The sequence below is a fragment of the Prionailurus bengalensis genome, chromosome E2 (assembly GCF_016509475.1).
Source record: "Prionailurus bengalensis isolate Pbe53 chromosome E2, Fcat_Pben_1.1_paternal_pri, whole genome shotgun sequence".
NCBI classification, from domain to species: domain Eukaryota; kingdom Metazoa; phylum Chordata; class Mammalia; order Carnivora; family Felidae; genus Prionailurus; species Prionailurus bengalensis.
In genome coordinates this window covers 19,379,659-19,401,584 of record NC_057352.1, presented here as the reverse complement: position 1 = coordinate 19,401,584, position 21,926 = coordinate 19,379,659, and the positions used below count along the sequence as shown (strand labels likewise).

Sequence of the window (21,926 nt, the reverse complement as noted above, 5' to 3'; positions counted from 1 at the left end):
TTTTTTTTTTTTTTAAGGAATTTTTCCCTACCCCAAGGTCATGGAGGTACTTTGATTACTTTTACAAAACTTTTTGTTTCACTTTTCACTTAAATTTAGTAAGAGAGTCACTTGGTTTATATGGTCCAGATTAAAATTTATGTCCCTTACTTGGATGTTACTTATAATTTAAATTCATGTGGAATTATACAATGCTCTTAAAATTTTGGATTCGTTATGTTTGATGTGGTATATAATTAGGGTGACCGTATGGCTTGTTTTGGCCTGATGGAAGGTCCTTGTTTGTGCCTGTTGTTCTGGCATGATTATTAAAGTATCCCTTTATTTTCTTGAAAATGTTCCAGTTTGGGTAATAAATTGTATGGTCACACTAAATATAATCAAAAGCCCAATCCCAGAGATCATAACTAAGTGAGTGATGTCCTTTATTTTCTACTAGAGATTTCACAGATTAGCTCTAGTTCCGTGAAGGTAAAATAGAAGTAAGTTTGATGGGCTTTGATACACAGGATCTTCTGTATGAATGTCAAGAAGTCATAAAGGCAACCTTGATGTCAGTTTCCTAAGTATGCTAATAGATCATCTGTCTGTAGTTTGTCTCTTAAGAGTCTTTGTCACATCTCTGAGATTTTCTTCCTAACACTGATTATGATCTGCACGTAATCTGCTTTGCTTTATTTGCATGTGTTTATTGTCACCTTCCCTCCCCACCATAGTCTGAGCTCCTGGAAGAAAGAATGTTTATTTAATGAATAAGTGAAAATGATTTAGCATTTTTGTTTATTAATCTTGTAGAAGTTTCTTGGGGTATCTCCAAATAATGCTTTCCATGTTCACAATTGTATATCTCCCTAAAATTACAATGCCTAAGATATGTTGTTGTCCCCCCCCCCCAACAGTGAGAGATTTTGGAGAATAGGGATACAAGAGGATAAAAAAAATCTTATAACAAAATTGACATTGTTAGGAAGACAGAGTTTTACCTTATGACTCAAGCTCAATTATAATTTTCATTTAAAATTTAAGGGAAGAATTAGTTCAAGATGTTTGAGGGAATTACAAAGTGGTGGCATGTTATCAATTTACTGTATATTCCCACCTGTGTCTTGTGAACATGATGCTCAAGCACATACTAGATCCTGGATGCCAAGAGATTGCCCACAGAATGGAAGTTGCGTGAATGCAGGATTTTTGTCCCCTTCGCTGCTGTATCCTCAGTGCCTAGAACAGTGCCTGGCACATAGCACGCCCTTGGTAAATATTTGAATAAATGAAAGGATACTTGTAGTTAGTGAAGGTTTCTAATTATGGGAATTTCAAAGTTGGAGAAAGTACACATTTACTATAAGCATCATATGTGTAGACTTTTACACTATTTAAATAAAATGGGCTAAAATAAGTAAAGTTCTTTTTTGTTTATTTTTGAGAGGGAGTGCGGAGGAGGGTTAGAGAGAGGGGGAGGGAAAGAGTCCCAGATAGGCTCCAGCGCAGATTGCTTAGCGAGCTTGATCCCTGGAACTGTGAGATCAAGACCCCAGCTGAAATCAAGAGTTAGACATTTAACCGACTAAGCCACCCAGGTGCCCCTAAAAAGAGCAAAATTCTTATCTAACATATTAAGTCAGCCATACCTGGATAATACACTACTCTAATGAAAACCAGGTTGCTGCTGCATTAGGAAAAGAGACTTTGTAAAGAAGAATGATTATAAGCCAGCTGCTTTTATTGATTAAAAAAAAATTTTTTAATGTTTATTTATTTTTGAGAGAGAGAAAGAGAGAGACAGTGCGAGCAGGGAGGGGGGGGGGGCAGGGAGAGAGGGAGACACAGAATCCGAAGCAGGCTCCAGGCTCTGAGCTGTTAGCACAGAGCCCCACCCAGGACTCGAACTCAGGAAGGGCAAGATCATGGCCTAAGCCAAAGTCAGATGCTTAACCAACTGAGCCACTTAGGCGCCCCAAGCTAGCTGCTTTTAAAATGATTTGTCCTTAAAATCAGGGCTTTGGTAAAGGGAATATAAAAGTTGGTAATGAATTATTTCCTTAAATCATCTGCTAAGTCTTCCCCATTGGTGTATCTTACCCACTTCTTGATTGTTAATTAGCGACGTACTCATAGACTCGAGTGAGCAAGTAGGAGAGCTTTGTATGGTGGATGAAATACTTGTAAAGTACTTTATTGATTTCTTCCATTCTCACATGAGTTGGGGACCTAAATCTAGCAGTTCACAAAATCACTACTTAGAATGTCAAAGATCTAGTAACACTTAAAGCAGTAGTTTCTTTTGGTTCCTCTGTTTAGTGAGGTTGCCAGAACTGGGAGCCTTGGAAACAGTTTATTGTTGCTGTACAGTCCACAGAAATATTTAGTAATTTTGGGAGTCTGAAGTCAGATGCCAGAAACCAACTGCACTTTCCAGCAGAGCGAGATAAGCTGTGGCCTTCTGAATCAGAAGTAGAGAAAACAGCAGAAAGCCCCCCCCCCCCGAAATAATAATAATAATAGTAGTAGTAAAAAGACGGAAGTAGGAAGAATAAAGAAATATTATCTGTTCTTGACACATAGCAAGAGTTTTTATAATAATAAACCCAGTGCCAAAGTAATAATAGCAGTAACTGCAGATGGTTTAGCTTCAATTTATTACTCCGTAGTAGAAGATGCCCTCTACAGGAACAGTTTACCTTTTACTTCTCTACGATACTTTACTTAGTTGTATTAAAAGCTAGGTATCACTGAGGTAAGTTTTTTAATGAATAAAGTGTGAGTTCATTTGTAAAATATTTTATTCACAGGGATCTTATTCTAGTTTTGTGAGGTGTTTGTTTCTGGAAGAAAATGTGACCCAAAAGGCCAGTTGGAATGCTTAGGAGCTCTTTCACCTTGGACAAGTTATTGAACCCTTAGCTTTTAACTTCTGCATCTTTTAAATATAGATAATAATGCCCATCTTTCAGTCATTCTGAAAATTAAATGAGATAATATCAAACGTAACTAGTTTACTGTAGGTGCTTAATAGAGAGTAACTATCTCATTGTTATTTCTAGCTACCATCTCCATCTGTGTCTCTCTAGTACCTGAACTCCATAAGTCATTCGGACCTGCTGTATTCTAGTCTGTTGATCTTACTACCTTTCACTGTCCCACATCCCCCTCATGACTTTACTTCCTTCTTTATCCTGTTTAAATTCCATGAGCAGTTGTTACAATCAGTACTTAGCATAAACTCTAACCCCCCCTGCCCTTCTGCTTTCTTGCACAAGCTTAGAGAAACCACCGTCCCGATTATATTAACACAGACATGGTGACCAGTTTCACTCTAAATCTTCACTCTAAAACTATGACCTCATCAGTCATAGTTACTTCCCAGCAGTCTTAATGCATTTCCATAGTCTATTTGTTCCATTTTTCCTAATGACTCTTTTATTCCTTGTTTTCCTCCAACCTCCAACACCTCCTTCCCATCTTCACTTTTAGCCTGTGAGCCTTCCTTCCTATTTAATTGAGGAAAGAATAGCAAATAGAAATTTTTGATTAACTTATCCGACATGTACCCAGTTCCTCACAGCTGTGCTCCACACCTCTACCATTTCTCTGGTCAGTGTAGATAAAGTGTTCTTTCTTCTCTGTTAGACCACCCTTCCCCTTGTGCAGATTTCATCTCCTCTTGATTTGAAGGTATTTCTTTTAGTGATTCTGTACTCTCTCTTCTGTGTATTCAGTTTTTCCTTCTCTACCAGATCTTTCCTGTCTAAGAGATATGATGCTATTTCACCCATCTTAAAAACAGCAACAAGAAAACACTACTACTCTTAACTGTTTCCTCTTTTCTATCACCCCGTTTCTGTCCTTTCCTTTACACCAAAACCCCTTGAAGGAGTTGTCTACATCACTTATCCGTTAATTGTTGAACCCATTTTATTTAGGTTTTTTATTTGCACAGATGACAAACTTATCAAGGTCCCCAAAAACTTCCATGTTGCTGAATCTAGTGGTTGGTGCTTATCCTCAGTCTACTTGACCCATCACCAATATATGGCATAGTTGGTCTGTTCTCCTTGAAATACTTTCTTCACTTGACTTATCCTGGTTTTCTCTCATACCTCATGGGTTGCATCTCAGTCTCTTTTGTTGATTCTTCTACAAACCTCCATATGTTGGCCGGCTCCAGGGTCTCATTCTGTCTTGTTTCTGTGTGTATGTGTCTTTCACTCTTTATTTATTTATTTTTTTAATGTTTAGTTATTTTTGAGAGAGAGCACAAGCTGGTAAGGGGCAAGGAGCAGGGGGACAGAGGATCCGAAGTGGGTTCTGCACTGACATCAGTGTGTCCAGTGCGGGGCTTGAACTCACGAACTGCAAGATCATGACCTGAGCCAAAGTCCGAAGCTCAACCAACTGAGCCACCCAAGCTCCCCACTGTTTCTGTGTTTTAAAATTTACTTTATTTTACCATCTGCACTTTTCTCTTGATAATCTGCAATACCTACCTTTGAATACTTTCTGTACATTACTGACTCCTATCTCCATCCTGGACCTCTTGAACTCCTGATGTATATACCACCTGCCTCCCTAACACTGCCACCTGGAGGGATATCTAGTAAGGATCTTGCATACCTATTTCTCATTCAGCCTTCTCCATCTATTTGAATGACAATTCATTCTTTTAGTTGGTAAGACCAAAAACCTTTGAGCCATCCTTAATTCCTCTGTTCTCGCACACCTCATATGCGTTTTGGATCCTATCGCCTCTATTTTAAAAATATATCCAAAATTTGACCTCTTAGTACCTCTACTGCTCTACCTTGGTTTATTATCTTTCACTAGATTATTCAGAGACACTCAGGGGTTCCTATTTCAGTGTCGGCCTCTTATTTGATTCTCTTTTCACCCTCAGTACTGTTTGAGTGTATCTTTACCATTAAAACAACATGGAATGTGTGGGTAGCAAGTTTTTTTAGTGAGCCTATGTTTTTCTTAATCACTTGACTGTATGATTCTAAATTTAGAATCTTTTTCTGTGGAACTTTGAGGGTATGGGTTTGTTGTGTTCTAACATTCTGATTACTGATGTCAGTCTGATTCTCAGTCACTTTTCTCTCTGGAAGCTTTTATTCTTAAGAGTTGAGAAATGTTACCACACTGATTCCTGAATGGTTTCTCTGTAGACCTTACAAATCTGAAGACTCAGAGTCTCTTTAACCTAATAAATTCTGTGTCTATCTCAGATTAGACAGTCTTGTTTCTGTTCCTCCCTTCCTCATCCATGTTTTGTTTTGTTTTGTTTGTTTTTTGTTTTGTTTTAATTCCTTTTGGATGCAATATTGTGCGTGCGTGTATTTGCTCTTATATTTTCATATCTCTGTCTCTTGGTTTGATAGTTTGGGAGATTAAGATATAAAACTAACTATAACGAAGAATGCACAACTGAAAGCAGCTTACAGGGTGAAGATTAAATTTAGACTGCAAATTGGACAAGCTTTTACTTTTACTTCCTGCTGATAAATCCTACTAAAACTATGTGAGAGGGACTTTTTTATTGTTTTAGGCATAAACCCATAAAGGACAAGGTAGATTTGGAAAGGAGACAACAGCAACAGTCTGAAAAGCAAATGGGTGAATTTAAATGACTTAGAAGAATTGAGAAAGCTGCAACCTAAGTAGACAGTAGGTAAAGCCTGATTTACATCCAAACTCCTAAAAGGCTCAGCAATTGACCATCACCAGGTGCAGGGAAACTAGAAGGCTATGAAGTAATTAGGAGTGAAGATGGAGCTAAAAACTAGAAGAGTAACTCATAATTTGTTTCAGCAGTGGTCAGATTTCCAAATCCCCTTTTGCATTTCACACAACCTGGGTAGGTACTCTTCTCCAACCCTGGTAAAATAGAGGTTCTGGGGAAACCCAGGCACAGTTGGGAACATAGGTACCTACTACCACACTAAGAACAGTTTGGAGCAAATGGGTCATAGAAGAAGCTTGCATATGCCTGGTGTATTCATTCATTCATTCATTCATTCATTCATTCATTCATGAGAGACAGAGAGAGAACAAGTGCAGGGGAGAGGGGCAGAGGAAGAGAGAAAGAGAGAGAGAGAATGAATCTTAAGCAGGCTCCGTGCTCAGAGCAGAGCTCAACACGGGGTTCAATCCCACGACCCTGGGATCATGACCTGACCCGAAATCAAGACTCAGACGCTCAATCGACTGAGCCACCCAGGCACCCCTGGTGCTTATTATTTCATTCAGGAGAATTACTGAGTGCTTACTAGATAGTATACTAGGTGCTAGGAAACAAAAGAGAGCTTACAGACAAGATTCTTGAGAACACAGTGTCTTAAGGTGCAGCCTGACAGATAATCACAGTTAGCCACAGGAAGAGGATATCTGGGAGGAAGTAAGTGTCTGGTTCCAAGCCACAGGGAGTTTGCCGTCTACCAGGGAAGCAAACACAAAAGCAACTAGAGTCTAAAACTTTCATCCTGACTTATAACACCTTGCAGCTCACTAAGGGTAGGATTATACTAGGGGTCATTCAGGTCCTCAACTCAGTCAAGTTCCTTCAGATTTGGGGCCTTTTCACAAGCTTCCCTTGAATTGGAATTCTCTTTCCCTACTCCCCTTATATGGCTATTGTTGAAGAAATGAACAATGCACCAGATTAAGAAGTCACAGTGGAAAGAAAAGAACTAACAGCTCTGGAAGCTTAAGTGACAGCGAAGATGTGTCAAATAACAGGCTCAGGTACTCTCCCCTCCCCTTTTATTTTGCTTCCACTGCTAAATTTATCTTAATATATTCAGTTTGTCATCTGAATGACAGGCTAACAAGTCTGAATTTTGTTGGTAGATTGTAGGGAGCCATTGAGAGTTTTTTAACCAGTAAAGTGGCATGTCCGAGTCCAGCTTTAGGAAGCTTATGCTGCAACTCTGTGCAAAGATTGATGGGGGGTGAGAGGAGAGGCTGATAGTAGTGAGGTCAGTTGGAGTATTTTTAAGAGTTTGGAAAAGAGGAAATACGGACCTAAACTAGTTAAAATAGAGAAGGAGGAACAGATACATGAGAAATGAGAAGAATGGCGTGGCTTTTCAAAAGTTGACTGGGCGTGGCGCCTGGGTGGCGCAGTCGGTTAAGCCTCCGACTTCAGCCAGGTCACGATCTCGCGGTCCGGGAGTTCGAGCCCCGCGTCAGGCTCTGGGCTGATGGCCCAGAGCCTGGAGCCTGTTTCCGATTCTGTGTCTCCCTCTCTCTCTGCCCCTCCCCCGTTCATGCTCTGTCTCTCTCTGTCCCAAAAAAAATAAATAAACGTTGAAAAAAAAAGTTAAAAAAAAAAAGTTGACTGGGAGGAATTAAGTGATAGTACATATAGTGGTTCCTGTCAACAAATTAGGAGTGGATCAGGAGGTAATCAGGTATATCCTTCTAGATTCTGCTTGAGTGTCATCACCCCGCAAAGCCTTCCCTAATTCCCATAAGTCAGGAAATGTTAGATGTACCTTCTGTGTTCTCTTTTTGTCTTTCATTTTCTTGTGCTTATTGCGCCTTTCTTATTATATTTCACTACTAGACCTCAGCATCTTGTCCCCCTTATGTCCCTCGTACATAGCAAATTAACTATTAACTCTTTGTTGGTCACATGAAGGGTTATTATCTGAAAATTTTCCTTCGTTGGAAAACATGTAGTTGAACAGCTTGATATTTAATAGGAAAAGACAGTGTGATAAATGAAGACACTATTAAAGATATTTTACTCTCAGATTAATGAGTATAACTCAATTTTCTTTTGCCATCCTGTGCCTGATAGAAATGTTTCAGAGTCTCCTATTTACAGTTTCAAAAAGGTCCTCGTAAATGCATTTAGCGTTATTACTGTTGTCTTGTTACTGCCTCACCATCTAAATTTTTTAATTGCTTTTTGGTTTTACCATTCTCTCTGCATGCCACTCTCCTCAAATTCTTATTCTCACAAGTCATTCTTCCCTTACGCTTAGTCTGAAATTATGTTTGAGGAAAGATGCATCTGAGTAAATCTGCATATATTAGTAATTTGAGGGAAAGAGTCTTGCATAAGAAGTGAAGTTGCAAATGAGAGGAGCTAGTTAACTGAGCAAGGTCTCAAACCTGTAATTGTGGGAGATGACTTTAGGTTAAAGGAAATGTAAGGGTCTTTCTTCCCCCCCAAGTGTGCAAGCAAGAGGGAAGAAAATCAGTGAAGATGATGAAATGTATTGATGAAAAGGACAAGTTTTTTTATTTTAGCAGTTATTTATTTATTTAAAATTTCTTTTTTCAAAAGTCTTATTTTGAGAGAGGGAGAGAGAGAGAAGCCCAAGCAGGCTCCACGCTGTCAGTGCGGAGGAGCCTGATGTGGGACTTGAACTCAGGAACTGCGAGATCATGACCTGAGCCGAAACCCAGAGTCGGATGCTTAATCAGCTGAGCCACCCAAAGTACCCCAATTTTTTTCTTAAGTTTATGTATTTTGAGAGAGAGGGAGAAAGGGAGATAGAATCCCAAGAAGGCTCCACACTGCTACTGTGGAGCCCGATGAGGGGCTCAAACTCACAAGCCGTGAGACCATGACCTGAGCTGAAATCGAGTCGGGCACTTAACCAACTGAGCCATACAGGCTCCCCATCCTTTAGAGGTAAAGTAGAAGGAGTTGGTTCTAAGAATGTTTGAAAGGTGAGGGGAAAGTCATCTGGGTTGTGAACTCTGGAGGTGGAGGTGGGTTTTTTTTGTCTTCGGATCACCAGTGATTGGCATGTGATAAGTGCTGAGGAGATTCGGAATATTGCAGACAAAGATTGGTAGTAAAGTCTATTAGGGGTGACATGTCTATAGCTGCATATACATACAGGAGAGAGATGATAGAGGCCAGAGACTGATGTTTTCACTCAGTGTAGTAATACTTCCTGACACAAAGTAGTGTGGGCAAGAATGAAGAAGGGGCCAAAGGGCAGATATGTGGAAAGTGAAGCTTTGTGGAGGCAGTTTGTGATGTGATTCACAAGCAGGCCTGTGTCCCTCCCAAATAAAAAATGAAGAGCATATTTTCAGTGTTTGTACAAGGATACTACATTGTAGAAGAGATAGATGGCTTCTCTTCTGCACTACTTCTTTTAGTATTTTAAATAATTAAACCATATATAACAGGTAATAAATGTTCAGTATTTCATATGCTTTTGACAAGAGTTAGTGTATGATACTGGATGTGCAACAAGAACTGTACTTCTGGATAACTATCAGAGGAGAAAAATACCAAGTGCAACTTTTCACTTTTTTTCCCTTGGTTCGATGCTTTTCCATATATGCTGTTTTTTAAATAATGCTGTTTTTCTGTTTTCCCATCCTATTGATTTCTAATTGTCATTTCTTTTTGATGTAGTCATCCAGTAATTTTGGAAATTGCCTACTTAATAGCTTTTTCCACTGTGGAATTTATTCAGGAAGTATTCAGATGTCAGCAGTATGTAAGGCACTGCGTTGGATACTGGGGGAGTTGCAAAGATTACTTTAATACAGATCTTTCTAAAGATCTTTCAATTCTAGGAAGGGGGAGCTATAGACGGGTAGAATGCACTGTCATTTTTAGAGGGAGAATTTGCTACTTCCACCTGGAAATACTACGGATAGAGTTGTGTCACTTTGGCTGGGCCAGGTGCCCAGATATTTGGTAACATATTCTGGATGTTTCTGTGAAGATGTTTTTTTCGATGATATTAATTTTTAGATCAGTAGACTTTAAGTAAAGCAGGTTACCTTCCATGATGTGAGTGGGCCTCATCCAATCATATGAAGGCCTTAATAGAACAAAGAGTGACTTCCCCTGAGCAAGAAGGAATTTTACCACCAGACCACTTTTGGACTTCAGATTGTGGCTCTTCCCTCAATTTCAGCCTCCCAACCTACTCTGAAGATTTTGGATTTTCACATGAACCAGTTCCTTAATGTAAATAAATGTGTGTGTGCATGCACACACACAAACACATCCTGTTGGTTCTGTTTCTCTGAGAAACCTGATGAATACAAGTAGTATATAAGCTGAAATTTAGGATGGGTTGAATGTGGGGAGAAGCTGTGGTAGAGTACAGAACTGCTCTGTGCATTGAGAATAATGAGCTTGGTTGGAACTTAAGATTCTGTAAGTGGGTTGGGACCAGATCTTCAACTGATACTTGACTACAGTTTTAACTTTGAGACTACATCAGAAATCTTATTCTAGACTTCATTTGAACTTAGTCTTAGATTTCTAACTTAACTTGAATAATTCAGTCTTTTGTTTATTGCTCTCACATTTTGGTATTCAACAGACTTGTGTTTCTTCCTTATCAAATTGGTATTAGAGCCTAATTTATAATTTTTAGTTTGTATCCAAAGGTGAAGTCTTTGGAAAATACTAATGATGTCATTTTGGCATATTGACTATATTTAACTATGTATATATTTATCAAGCTTTGGTATTTTATAATAGAGATATTGTATTGGGAAGTTGGTCACTATAGCTCTTCCCTCTATGCATGTACTATCACTGTATGTGGAGGTATTAATATACTGGTAACTAGATTTGACATTAGTGTGATGTTTGAACTTGATCTATTAGAAATAGAGATTTTTTTTTTTTAGGTAAGTGATTTTGACAGAACCTTGACGCTATTTATGTTTTTGTTTTAATGTTTGTTTATTTTTGAGAGAGAGAGTGCAGACAAGTCAGGGAGAGGCAGAGAGACAGATACAGAGGATCCAAAGTGGACTCCGTGCTGACAGTAGTGAGCTCAATGAGGGGCTCAGACTCAAAAACCGTGAGATCATGACGTGAGCCAAAATTGGACACTCAACCAACTGAGCCACCTGGTCACTTCTATTATTATTATTATTTTTTAAAGACAATCATGGGACACATATTTCTTTTTTCTTTTTTCTTTTTTTTTAATGTTTATTTATTTTTGACAGAGAGAGAGGCAGAGCATGAGCCAGGGGAGGGACAGAGAGAGAGGGAGGGAGACACAGAATCTGAAGCAGGCTCCAGGCTCCAAGCCATCAGCACAGAGCCCGACACGGGGCTCGAACTCACAGACTGCAAGATCATGACCTGAGCCAAAGTCAGACGCTCAACTGACTGAGCCACCCAGGCTCCCCGACACATATTTCTGAATAAATCATTTGTAGCCAGAAATAGGGAATTGATTACATTCTTTTTTTTTTTTTTTTTAAGTTATTTATTTATTTTGAGAGAGAGAATCCCGAACAGGTTCTGCACTGACAGTGCAGATGCAGGGCTCTGATGAACTGTGAGATCATGACTTGAGCCGAAATAGTTGGACACTTAACCAACTGAGCCACCCGGGCACCCCTACTCCTGTATTCTCTTAATAGTTTTATAGTTTTGGTTTATATTGTTGACTCACTAAAAGAAAAACTGCTTTTCCTCTACTTAACAGTTTACTCAGTAGTTCTGGCTACCACCACATGTGTCAAGTCATCAACCAATTTTCCCAACTCCCTAGACACCAACTGGGTATCTTACAATTTAATTCGTTTTCTGATACTGTCTGAAGTTGATGTCAGAACCCATAGGTTAAGGGCTCAGTCCTACAAGATGACCCATCCCGCCTACTTCACATGCCAGTCTCCAGTCACAACTTGTGAACTGTATTTCTAACCATCTGGCTATAATTTGGGGGTTCCCATGACCCCCTCCTTGGTTTGGTCATTTGATAGAATAGCTTACAAAACTCAGGAAATCAGCTTACTTATTAGATTATTGGTTTATTATAACAGAATACAACTCAGGAACATCCAGATAGAACATATATAGGGCAAGATATGTGGGAATGAATACAGAGATCCTGTGTTTTTTCCAGGTGAGTCAATCTCCCAGCACCTCCACGTGTTCACCAACCCAGGAGCTCTCTAAACCCCATAGTTCATGGATTTTTTTGGACGTTTCATCACGTGGGCATGGTTATCAACTCAGTCTCCAGCCCTTTCTCCCCAGAGGATGGGCTTTCTGGTGACCAGCCCCTTTTCTGAAGCTGTCCAGGAGCCCACCAAGAGTCTCTTCATTAGAACAAAAGATGCTCTTATTGCCCAGGAAATTCCAAGAGATTTGGGAGCTCTGTATTAGGAACCAAATATTAGAACAAAAGATGATCGGTGCGCCTTGCTGGTTCAGTCGGAAGAGCGTGAGACTCTTGATCTTGGGAGTTGTGAGTTCAAGCGCCATGTTGGGTATAGAGATTACTTAAGAGTAAATCTTTAAAAAAAAAAAAAAAAAAAGATGCTCTTAGTACCTTTATCTCTTAGGAGATGCAAAGGTTTTAGGAGTTCTGGCCGGGAGCTGCAGATAGAGACCAAATATATATTGTTTATTATAGTACAGCATCATACCTGCTTTGAGTTAAATTTTGTTTTGGAATAAGATGGAGTTCTAGTCTCATTCTTTTGTATATGGTCATTCAGTTGTCCCAAAACCATTGTTTGAAGAGACCATTCTTTTCCCCGTTGGATATCCTTGGACCCTTATCTAAAATCAATTGGCCAGAGATGTTTGGGTTTATTTCTGGACTCTGTTCCATTCCATAAATCTATATGTCTCCCCTTATAGGTCTACCACGTTGTTTTGACTACTGTAACTTAGTAGTAAGTTTTGAAATTGGGAAGTATGAGTCTTCCAACCTTTTCAGGCTATTCAGGTTCCCTCGAAGTTTCCTATCAATTTGAAGTTTGGCTTTACCTTTTTTGCAGGGTGGGGGAATTGCATTTTCAATAGGGATTGCACTGAATCTTAGCTCACTCTGGGGAGCACTGTAATCTTAATACTTAAGTCTTCCAGTCCATGAACATGGGATGACTTTCCATTTATTCAGCTGCTTTTTAATTTATTTCAGCAATGTTTTGTAGTTGTCAGTGTACAATTCATTTACCTCCTTTGTTAAATTTATTCTTAGGTACTTTATTCATTTTGGATGGTACTGTAAGTGAGATTGTTTTTTTGTTGTTGTTGTTTTGTTTTGTTTTTACTTTTAAAAAAAATTTTTAATGTTTATTTATCTTTGAGAGAGAGAGAGCCAGAGTGCACCCAGGGGAGGGGCGGAGAGAGAGGGGGACACAGAATCCGAAGCAATCTCCAGGCTCCGAGCTGTCAGCAGAGCCTGATACAGGGCTTGAACTCACAAACCGCAAGATCATGACCTGAGCTGAAATCAGATGCTCAACCAACTGAGCCACTCAGGCACCCCCAGATTTTTGTATTTTGATATTGTACCTGTAATTTTGCTTAATTCATTTATTAACACTAGTGTTTAGTTTTTTAATGGATTCTTTATATGTAGAATTCCCACATGGAATCATATCATCTGCAAGAAAAGAGTTACTTCTCCAGTTTGGATGCCTTTTATTTCTTTTTCTTGCTAATTGTACTGTTTCGAACTTCTAGTACGTTGAATAGCAGTGGTGAAAGTGGACATCTTTGTCTTGTTTCTGATCTTAAGGGAAAGTTTTCAATCTTTTACCAGTAAATATGATGTTAGCTCTTGGTTTTTCATATATGCCATTTATCCTGTTGGGGAAATAACTTCTATTCCTTGTTTGCTAAGTGTTTTTATAGTGAAAAGGTGTTAAATTTTATCACATGTGGTTTTGTTTTGGTTTGGTTTTTTTGCATATATTGAAATGATCGTGTGGGGTATTTTTCCCCTTTGATTTATTAATGTGTATTACATTGGATTTTTTTAAGTTTATTTACTTTGAAAGAGAGAGAGAGAGCATGTGTGCGAGCAGGGAGAGGGAGAGAGAGAATCCTAAGCAGGCTCCATGCTGACAGTGTGGAGCCCAACATGGGGCTGGATCCCTCAAACCGTGAGATTGTGACCTGAGCTGAAATCAAGAGTTGGACACTTAAACTGAGTCACCCAAGCGCCCCGGATTTTTTGTTGTTGTTGTTCAACTACCCATACCTTCTTAGAATAAAATCCCCATTGGTTGTGATATATAATCCTCTTAATATACTTTTAGATTCTCTTTACTGTTATTTTGTTGAGGACTTATATATCTGTATTCATAAGAGATACTGGTCTTTAGTTTTCTTATGGTATCTTTGTCTGACTTTAGTATTACTTGAGTAACATGGGCTCAAAGAGTCTATTAGGAAGTGTTCCCTTTTCTCTTTTTTGAAGGAGTTTGAGTAGGATTGGTGTTGTTTCTTCTTTAAATGTTTGGTAAAATTCACCAGTGAAACCATCTGGTCCTAATTCTTTGGAGGTTTTTGATTACTGGTCCAGTCTCTTTGCTTGTTATATAGGTCTGTTAAGATTTTCTGTTCCTTCCTGAGTCAGTTTTGGTAATTTGGTATTTCTGGAGATTTTTCTATTTCATCCAGATTTTCTAGTTAGTTGGCATACAGTTGTAGTTTTTTCTTATAAGCCTTTTAAGTTCCATAAGGTTGGTAGCAGTGTCCTTGCTTTCCTTTTTGATTTTAGTTATTTGCATCTTCTCACCTTTTTCCGTTAGTCATTCTAGCTAAAATCTTGTCAATTTTGTTGGTCTTCTCCAAGAACCTACTTTTGGTTTTGTTAGTTCTATTTTTCTGTTCTGTGTTTTTAATCTCAGCTCTAATCTCTCTTATTTCCTTCTTTCTGCTGGATTTGGGTTTAGTTTGCTCTTATTCTAGATTTTTAAGATGTAAAATTGATACGAGATTTTTTTTAATGTGATTATAGCTATAAATTTTCCTTTTGAGTTAATCATTCTTTATATCCCTTAATTTTGGCATGTTGTTTTTTCTTTTTCATTTGTCTCAATTTTTCTTAATTTCCTTAGTGATTTCTTTGACTCATTGGTTGTTTAAGAGTGTGTTATTTGATTTCCAGGTACTTGTGACCTTTCCAGTTTTCTTTTTATTATTGTTTCCAGCTTTATTCCACTGTGGTCAGAGAAGATATTTTGTAAATCTCAATTTTTTTCAATCTATTGAGAGTTGAATTTGACCTAACATGTGGTCTTTCCTGAAGAATGTTCCATGTGCAATTGAGAATAATGTATATTCTGCTGTTGGTGGTGGGGGGTAGGGGCATAATCTGTTGCTTTTAAATACTTTAAAGACACTATGGGGGAAGTGCTTTTGGCCCTTGAGGGTTGAAACAGTGGTCTCTCAATGAATTGCCAGGTAGTTTCAAATCATACAACCCCAATTTTTGTAGGATATGCTTCCTGTTGTCCCTCTATCACTAGCAAAGCTGCACCAGGAACATGAGCCGCCATCCCCATAGCTGCCTTTTGTGGAGTTGGGAGTTAATGAATGGTACAGCCAGCCACTACACAAAATGCTAAAATTTACCTCAAGTTAACAGTCTCTTTCTTCATCAGGTACTCCCACAGATGCTACAAGTGTATGAGTAGACATCACAGTTCCAAAATGGTTTATTCAGACGTTACGTGCCAACTAAATAGTTGTTTCGGTGTAGGGACTGAATCCTGGATCTTCCTACTTTGCCATCTTTCATTATAGCAGTTGCATCTGTGTTTTTATTTTAGATAATTGTAATCTCTTGAAAATTACAGTTTTATAATCTGCCTATATAAGATGTTTAATGTTACTATATATTTACCTGATTTTTTAATGCTACAAATAATATACCTATCTATTTTGGAAAAAATAATGATCAGAGTTGTAGAATTCTAAGACATTGCATTCAACAAATCATATTATTTTGGTGAGTTCGAGTCTCTCTTTTTTTTTTAAGTATATTTATTTATTTTGAGAGAGAGCATGTGTGAGCAGGGGAGGGTCAGAGAGAGAATCCCAAAAGCTCCCCACCGGCAGCACAGCAGATCATGACCTAGACCTGAGCCGAGATTAAGAGCTGGATGCTTAACTGACTGAGTCACCCAGGCACCCCAAGCTTGAGTCTCTTTAAGACTGGCCCCTTTCTTTAAGTTCCTGTTCACCATTACTTGCCTGGCAAATTCCAAACTGGTCTTCTTGTTTCTATTTTCACTTTGTTTTCCACGGTCACAGAAGGACATATAATAGTGGTTGCCAGGGGCTAAGAGCAGGGGAAATGAAGAATCGTGGTTCTGTGGGTATAAAGTTTTAGTTCAGCAAGATGATAGAGTTCTAGGGCCACCTGGGTGGCGTAAGCGTCTGACTTTGACTCAGGTCATGATCTCAACGTTTCTGAGTTCGAGCCCCACGTCATGCTCTGTGTTGACAGCTCAGAGCCTGGAGCCTATTTCAGAGGCTGTCTCCCTCTCTGTCCCTGCCCCTTCCCCGCTCGTGCTCACTCGCTCTCTTTCTCTCTCAAAAATAAAAAATAAACATTAAAATTAAAAAAAAAAGATGATAGGGGCGCCTGGGTGGCGCAGTCGGTTAAGCGTCCGACTTCAGCCAGGTCACGATCTCGCGGTCCGGGAGTTCGAGCCCCGCGTCAGGCTCTGGGCTGATGGCTCAGAGCCTGGAGCCTGTTTCCGATTCTGTGTCTCCCTCTCCCTCTGCCCCTCCCCCGTTCATGCTCTGTCTCTTTCTGTCCCAAAAATAAATAAACGTTGAAAAAAAAAATTTTTTTTAAAAAAGATGATAGAGTTCTAGATCTCTACTATACAACATTTTGTTATGCAAATACTGTACTGTATGCTTAAAATTTTGTTAAGAGGGTAGATTTCATGTGTTCTTACTGCAGTTTTTTAAAAAATCAAAATGATAGCATTAACAAAAATGCTGGTGACGTATACCTAATAAAGTTGTCAGCTTTAAAGAAAAAATTGAAAGCCTGATAGAAGAAGATAAAGAATTCAGGCTTGTTCCTGGAGACGAGTGCATAAAGATCAGGGAGAACCATACAATAAGCACTTTTAAGTCTTCTTTGCATAACCAGATTGAGCCAAGAGGAAACTTGGGGTGAGTGGGTATCATATACTATTCTTCCATGGTTTGTTGTGTTTAGCTGCTGTTACCTCCAAGTGCAAAAATTAAATAACAGGATAAACTGGGGTGAACCAGTGTGATTTCTTAGTGCATTGACATAATTCCCCTGCTTACAAGTTGTACGTGTACATGAGCTAATTCATGTGTTGAATTGTGTTGTAGCTGAATGGTGGTGGTGACATTCTACCTTTTCTGTGCTTACCATTCCTTTCTTTCCACTCACAGTGCCCAGGTTATTTGTATCATCTTCCAGCCATGTGTGTCCTTCTGATGTCTTTTAATTTGTTCTTTATAATGGTACAAGAATTGTCTGTTAGAAACATTAAATCTAATCAAATCAGTTTCTATCATTAGAGCGTGTTTCCCATACTCTTGTTGTGTGCAATTCATTCTCCATGGTCTCTATTTTCATTTTCCTCTATGATAAGAGATTTTCTTCACACCACATTTTGGAAAATATGCCCTAAGCTTTAAACTCTATTATTGGTTACCTTTAGAACCTCAAATAACACAATTTTAAGCCTACATATATTAATTTATCAACTTTCTCCAAAATTTTGTCAAGTGAGTCCCTGTTATAAAAAGGGAGAGTATTAATTTATGTATTTCCTTTTGTTTTCCTGTTTCCACTCATCTTCATCTTCCAATTTTTGTTAGAATACTATGTGATACACTGTCTTGACTGATTTTGTCAGTGTGTAACTTTGTAGCTTTTTTGACAACTATTCAACACATTCTGTTCTAAGACCATAGTAAATTGTCATACACATTTATGTGCTTAAATGAATTTATTTTTCATCTCTTGTCTTTTATTTGATACCACTTTTCTGTGAGTTCCTTATTTTGATACAGCAAAGGATAAGTCGCTATGGCTTATAGAGCAGTAAGTCTTTTTCTGGAAATACAGAGGAACCTTTTGATCAAATTTAGAGCTTCATTCAGGAAATTTCTGTTATATATTTAAGTATATTTTCTCATTTTGTTGTCTTTCTAACCAGCATCAGTTAACTGTTGGGTCTGCAAGAATAATCACCTCCAACCATTTTATTGCTGTAGTTTTTCTTTACTTACTTTTTCTCAAAATTATTCTCTATTAATGACTTGGCTTTACTGCTTTGATCTGCTGATGTAATTATTCTGCTAATAACTCTATATTATGTTCTATATTATATTTGTCTTATCTATTTTTTCCTTAACTCTGTATGCTACCTTTTCAGCATCTTTTTTTTTTTTAAGTTTATTTGTTTATTTTGAGAGAGCGTGTGTGCGTGAGCAGGGGAGGAGCAGAGAGAGAGGGGGAGAGAGAGAAAGAACCCCAAGCAGGCTTTGAGCTGTCAATGCAGAGCCCAACAAGGAGCTTGAACATACAAACAGATCATGACCAGAGCCAAAATCAAGAGTCAGACGCTTAACCGACCTAGCCACCCAGCCACCCCTCAGTATCATTTTGATCATAAGAGTTTTAATTTTTTCAAAAGGTAAAGCAGTATGTTCCTGAAATTTTCTTCTATTTCCTGGGACAAATATTAATCCTGCATGGATTTTTCATCTGTCTAATGGCTACGTGGGTATAGTTTGAATGGTTTTGTTAGGCCTTGGAAAAGCTGATGGGGCTTGTCCGTCATTTTTGTGTAAGGAAGACTTTGAACTTTCCCTCCTTCTGCTTCAGATGAACTAGTCTATTACTTCTGAGGCCTGGAACTTTATACATTGTGTGGTGGTTGTGGTGGTGCTGCTGTTACTGAGGTTAGGGATGATACTGATTTATATGCAATTTTCTTAATCCTGATTTTTCTAACTCTTTACCCTTCCTTTTGGATATAGGACAAAATATAGAACCTTGTCACTTACTCCTCTCCTTATAAAGTATTCTTTGGCCATTAGGGAAAGAAGAACTTCAACTAGGGCATTCTGCATCTTTGCCCTTACCACATCAGTGTTTCTGTCCCCATCTACCAATATGGAGGTGCCAGTGAAAATTTCTCAGGGCATGCCGCACGCATGTGGATTCTCAGACTGGCCTTCCAGTTTGGACTAACAAATTCAGTAGCTGAGTGATACTTTTTAATAAAAGTTATGGTATGAATTTGAGATCTTCTCAATAGGGGTATTTTAACTTTTCATTTTCTTTAATTTTAGGGAGGGATATTCTTCTGCAAGCCTACATCTATGCCACCATCTTTCCTGGAAGCAGCATAAGTAATAGAATTTTTAGGATGGGTGGGTCATTATTTAAAAGGAAATAGCATTCATATTTAATCTAGCCCTGAATCAGTTTTGCAGAAAAATGCATACATTCAAAATGTTGCACAGTGTTAAAGCGTTTACTCCCTTTAGGTTAGTCTTTAAGTGGATAATATATGATCTTTCAAACTTTCTTATATGGAACTTACGTATGGACGCAGATATTTTCAGAGGTGTAAGACAGTAAACCTGAAACTTTAGTGTTCATAAGAAACTCTTAAGGAATTGGTTTAAAATACAGATTTCTAGACTCTCCTCAAAGTCTGATTCAATGGATTTGAATAGGATTCCAGAAATCTTTTTAGCCAGCTTACCATTGTGCAGGTGGTCTACAGTTTAACTTTGAGTCATGCTGTCTTAAGTGTTGAAATAATCATATTTAATTATGAGAAAAAAAATTTAGGTAACTAGGTCATTTCAGGCTGTCCCCTGGGGTGAATACCTGACAGCCGCTTGGCTTGGCTTCTAGAGGACCTACTACTCACCAGGATAGATGTTCCCTTCATTGTCTTCTTTTAATCCAAAAGTTCAATTTGGTATTTTGTGGACAGGGAAGTCTTCACTTGCCACTCCCAACAAGAAATCTCACGTAGGCTTGCCAGTTTTTTATGTTGCTGAATGATGACATTCAAAATAAATCAACAATGAAAGGACATTTTTAACACCTCCTCTCACCATAATCACCAAAGATATAAATAAATAAAGATGTAGGAAGAACACGACCTCATGATACAGATTGTTTTTTAAATTGAGTACATTGAGCTCTAGGCAAAACCCACTCTGTTTTCCTCTTTTTTTAAACAAAATTTCTTTAGCTACAGATTAATAGATATTTTCTCACAGCTGACATTTAAGAACTGCTGTATTGGAACAGCAGTTTATTGGAACTGTACAGTCACTACCTGAATATAATGAGTAGACATATATCTCATATCCTCTCTCTTCTCACCAGTTCGATCCTTTGGTACAGAAGACAGACCAACAGATCGTCCAATACCACCTCGTGATGAAGTCTTTGAATACATCATATTCCGTGGGAGTGATATTAAAGACCTCACTGTTTGTGAGCCACCAAAACCACAATGTTCTTTGCCTCAGGACCCAGCTATCGTTCAGGTAACAGATAGTAAATTTGTCTTAGAGTGCAAGAAAACTGCAAGTACATGGCTAGCCTTAGCTTGTACCTCTCTTGGATTTTGGCATGGTTTTTTTTTTTGTTTTTTGTTTTTTGTTTTTTTTTAATTTTCTCAGTTGAATGTTCGTGTACTTACCATTTCCTAGTCACCTAGATACCTAAAATACCTGGATAATGTTTTCACCCAGGTTTTATTCTTTAGATCGTAAGTTGGGACTAAATAAAGTAAGCGATAGCAGAGGAATTTATTTTTATCATAAAATATTTTCTAATTTCAGCAATAGTTAAAATAGCTTATATTTATTGAAGTCTAACTGTATGAGAAGCACTATTCAAACCACTGCACATACAGTAAATCAATCCTCACAATACTCTCTGAGCTTGGTACTATAATCTTGTTTTTATATTTCTCATTTTTATAAGTGAATAATTTAATATAGAGCCACAATTTGGACAGACCAAGCAGTCTGGCTCTGGAATCCAGAATCCATGCCACTCACTATATTATTCACATTTGGTTCATATTATAAACCAGGGTGGTAATGGCTACTCTTAGGTTAAGATAATTAAGTTCAGTGAAAAAAAGTGATAAATCACATTGGTACTTTATATATGTATATTACATAATATGCATGCAGTGTTATATAATAAGATAGCACAAAAACATAAAAGGATTTTATGTATACTTCTAAAAAGGTATGAAAAAAGAAGACCCTAAGTATTCTCAGTAAAAGAAATAAAAAATTTGTAATTTATTAGAAATAGATATAACATATCTAAGAGATTGTAAATTATGAATTAAAAAGGCTGTTCCTTTCAGTACTTGTTTCCATGTTAATTGGAAGTGTATAGAAACTGCCTGAATTTAGTTATAACAGCAGAGGAAGCAGATTTCATATAGGAATATTTTCATTTTAGGGCATAGCTGATTAAAAGTTTATGACCCCCTAGGTTTTTCTCCTGGACCCATTTTCTTCTCAGCCTTTTTTCTTGTCAGAATTTTTGGTCATTTGCACTAAAATATGCTTGTTGACTTTTTTTAAGGTTATACTTTTAGATTTTTAAAAATTAACTTCCCCTTTTTAATGCTGTACGTGATAAAATCTTAGTTTTCCACAAAACAGATTCTTAGAATAAATATTATCTTGCATAAGGTTTGTCTTACTTCCAGCTATTAAAAGAAAATACCTGATAAACTCTTCTGAAGAAAATAGTAAGTGGTATATAAAATTAAAATGGAAAAAAAGAGGGGTGCCTGTCTTGCTCAGTGGAGGGGGTGTATGATCTCAGGGTTGTAGGTTCAAGCCCCGCATTGGGTATAGAAATTAGTTAAAAAAAAAAAAAAAGGAAAAAAGAGAAAGTACCTTTTAACATTTATTTAGTATTTATTTTTCCTGAATATAAGCTTTAAAACATTTTTTTTTTTATTTTAGAGAGAAAGCACATGCAAACAGGGGAGAGAGAGAGAGAGAGAATCTCTCTCTGTTTTTTTGTTTTTGTTTTGAGAGAATGTTAAGCAGGCTCCATCGTGAAGCCTGACACAGGGCTCAGTCCCATGACCCTGGGATATGACCTGAGCCTAAATCAAAAGTCGGATGTTCAATTGACCAAGCTACTAGGCACCCC

General features: G+C 38.0%; 1 protein-coding gene across 4 annotated transcripts in view; it reads left to right on the top strand.

The window, feature by feature from the left end:
* Nucleotides 1-21,926, top strand: part of LSM14A (LSM14A mRNA processing body assembly factor) — a 50,358-nt gene that overhangs the window by 3,433 nt on the left and 24,999 nt on the right. For all 4 annotated transcript variants that reach the window (XM_043599070.1, XM_043599071.1, XM_043599068.1 and 1 more), the window contains exon 2: nt 20,118-20,281. In XM_043599070.1, the coding sequence (XP_043455005.1) occupies nt 20,118-20,281 (164 nt within the window). The remainder of the gene's footprint in view (nt 1-20,117; nt 20,282-21,926) is intronic.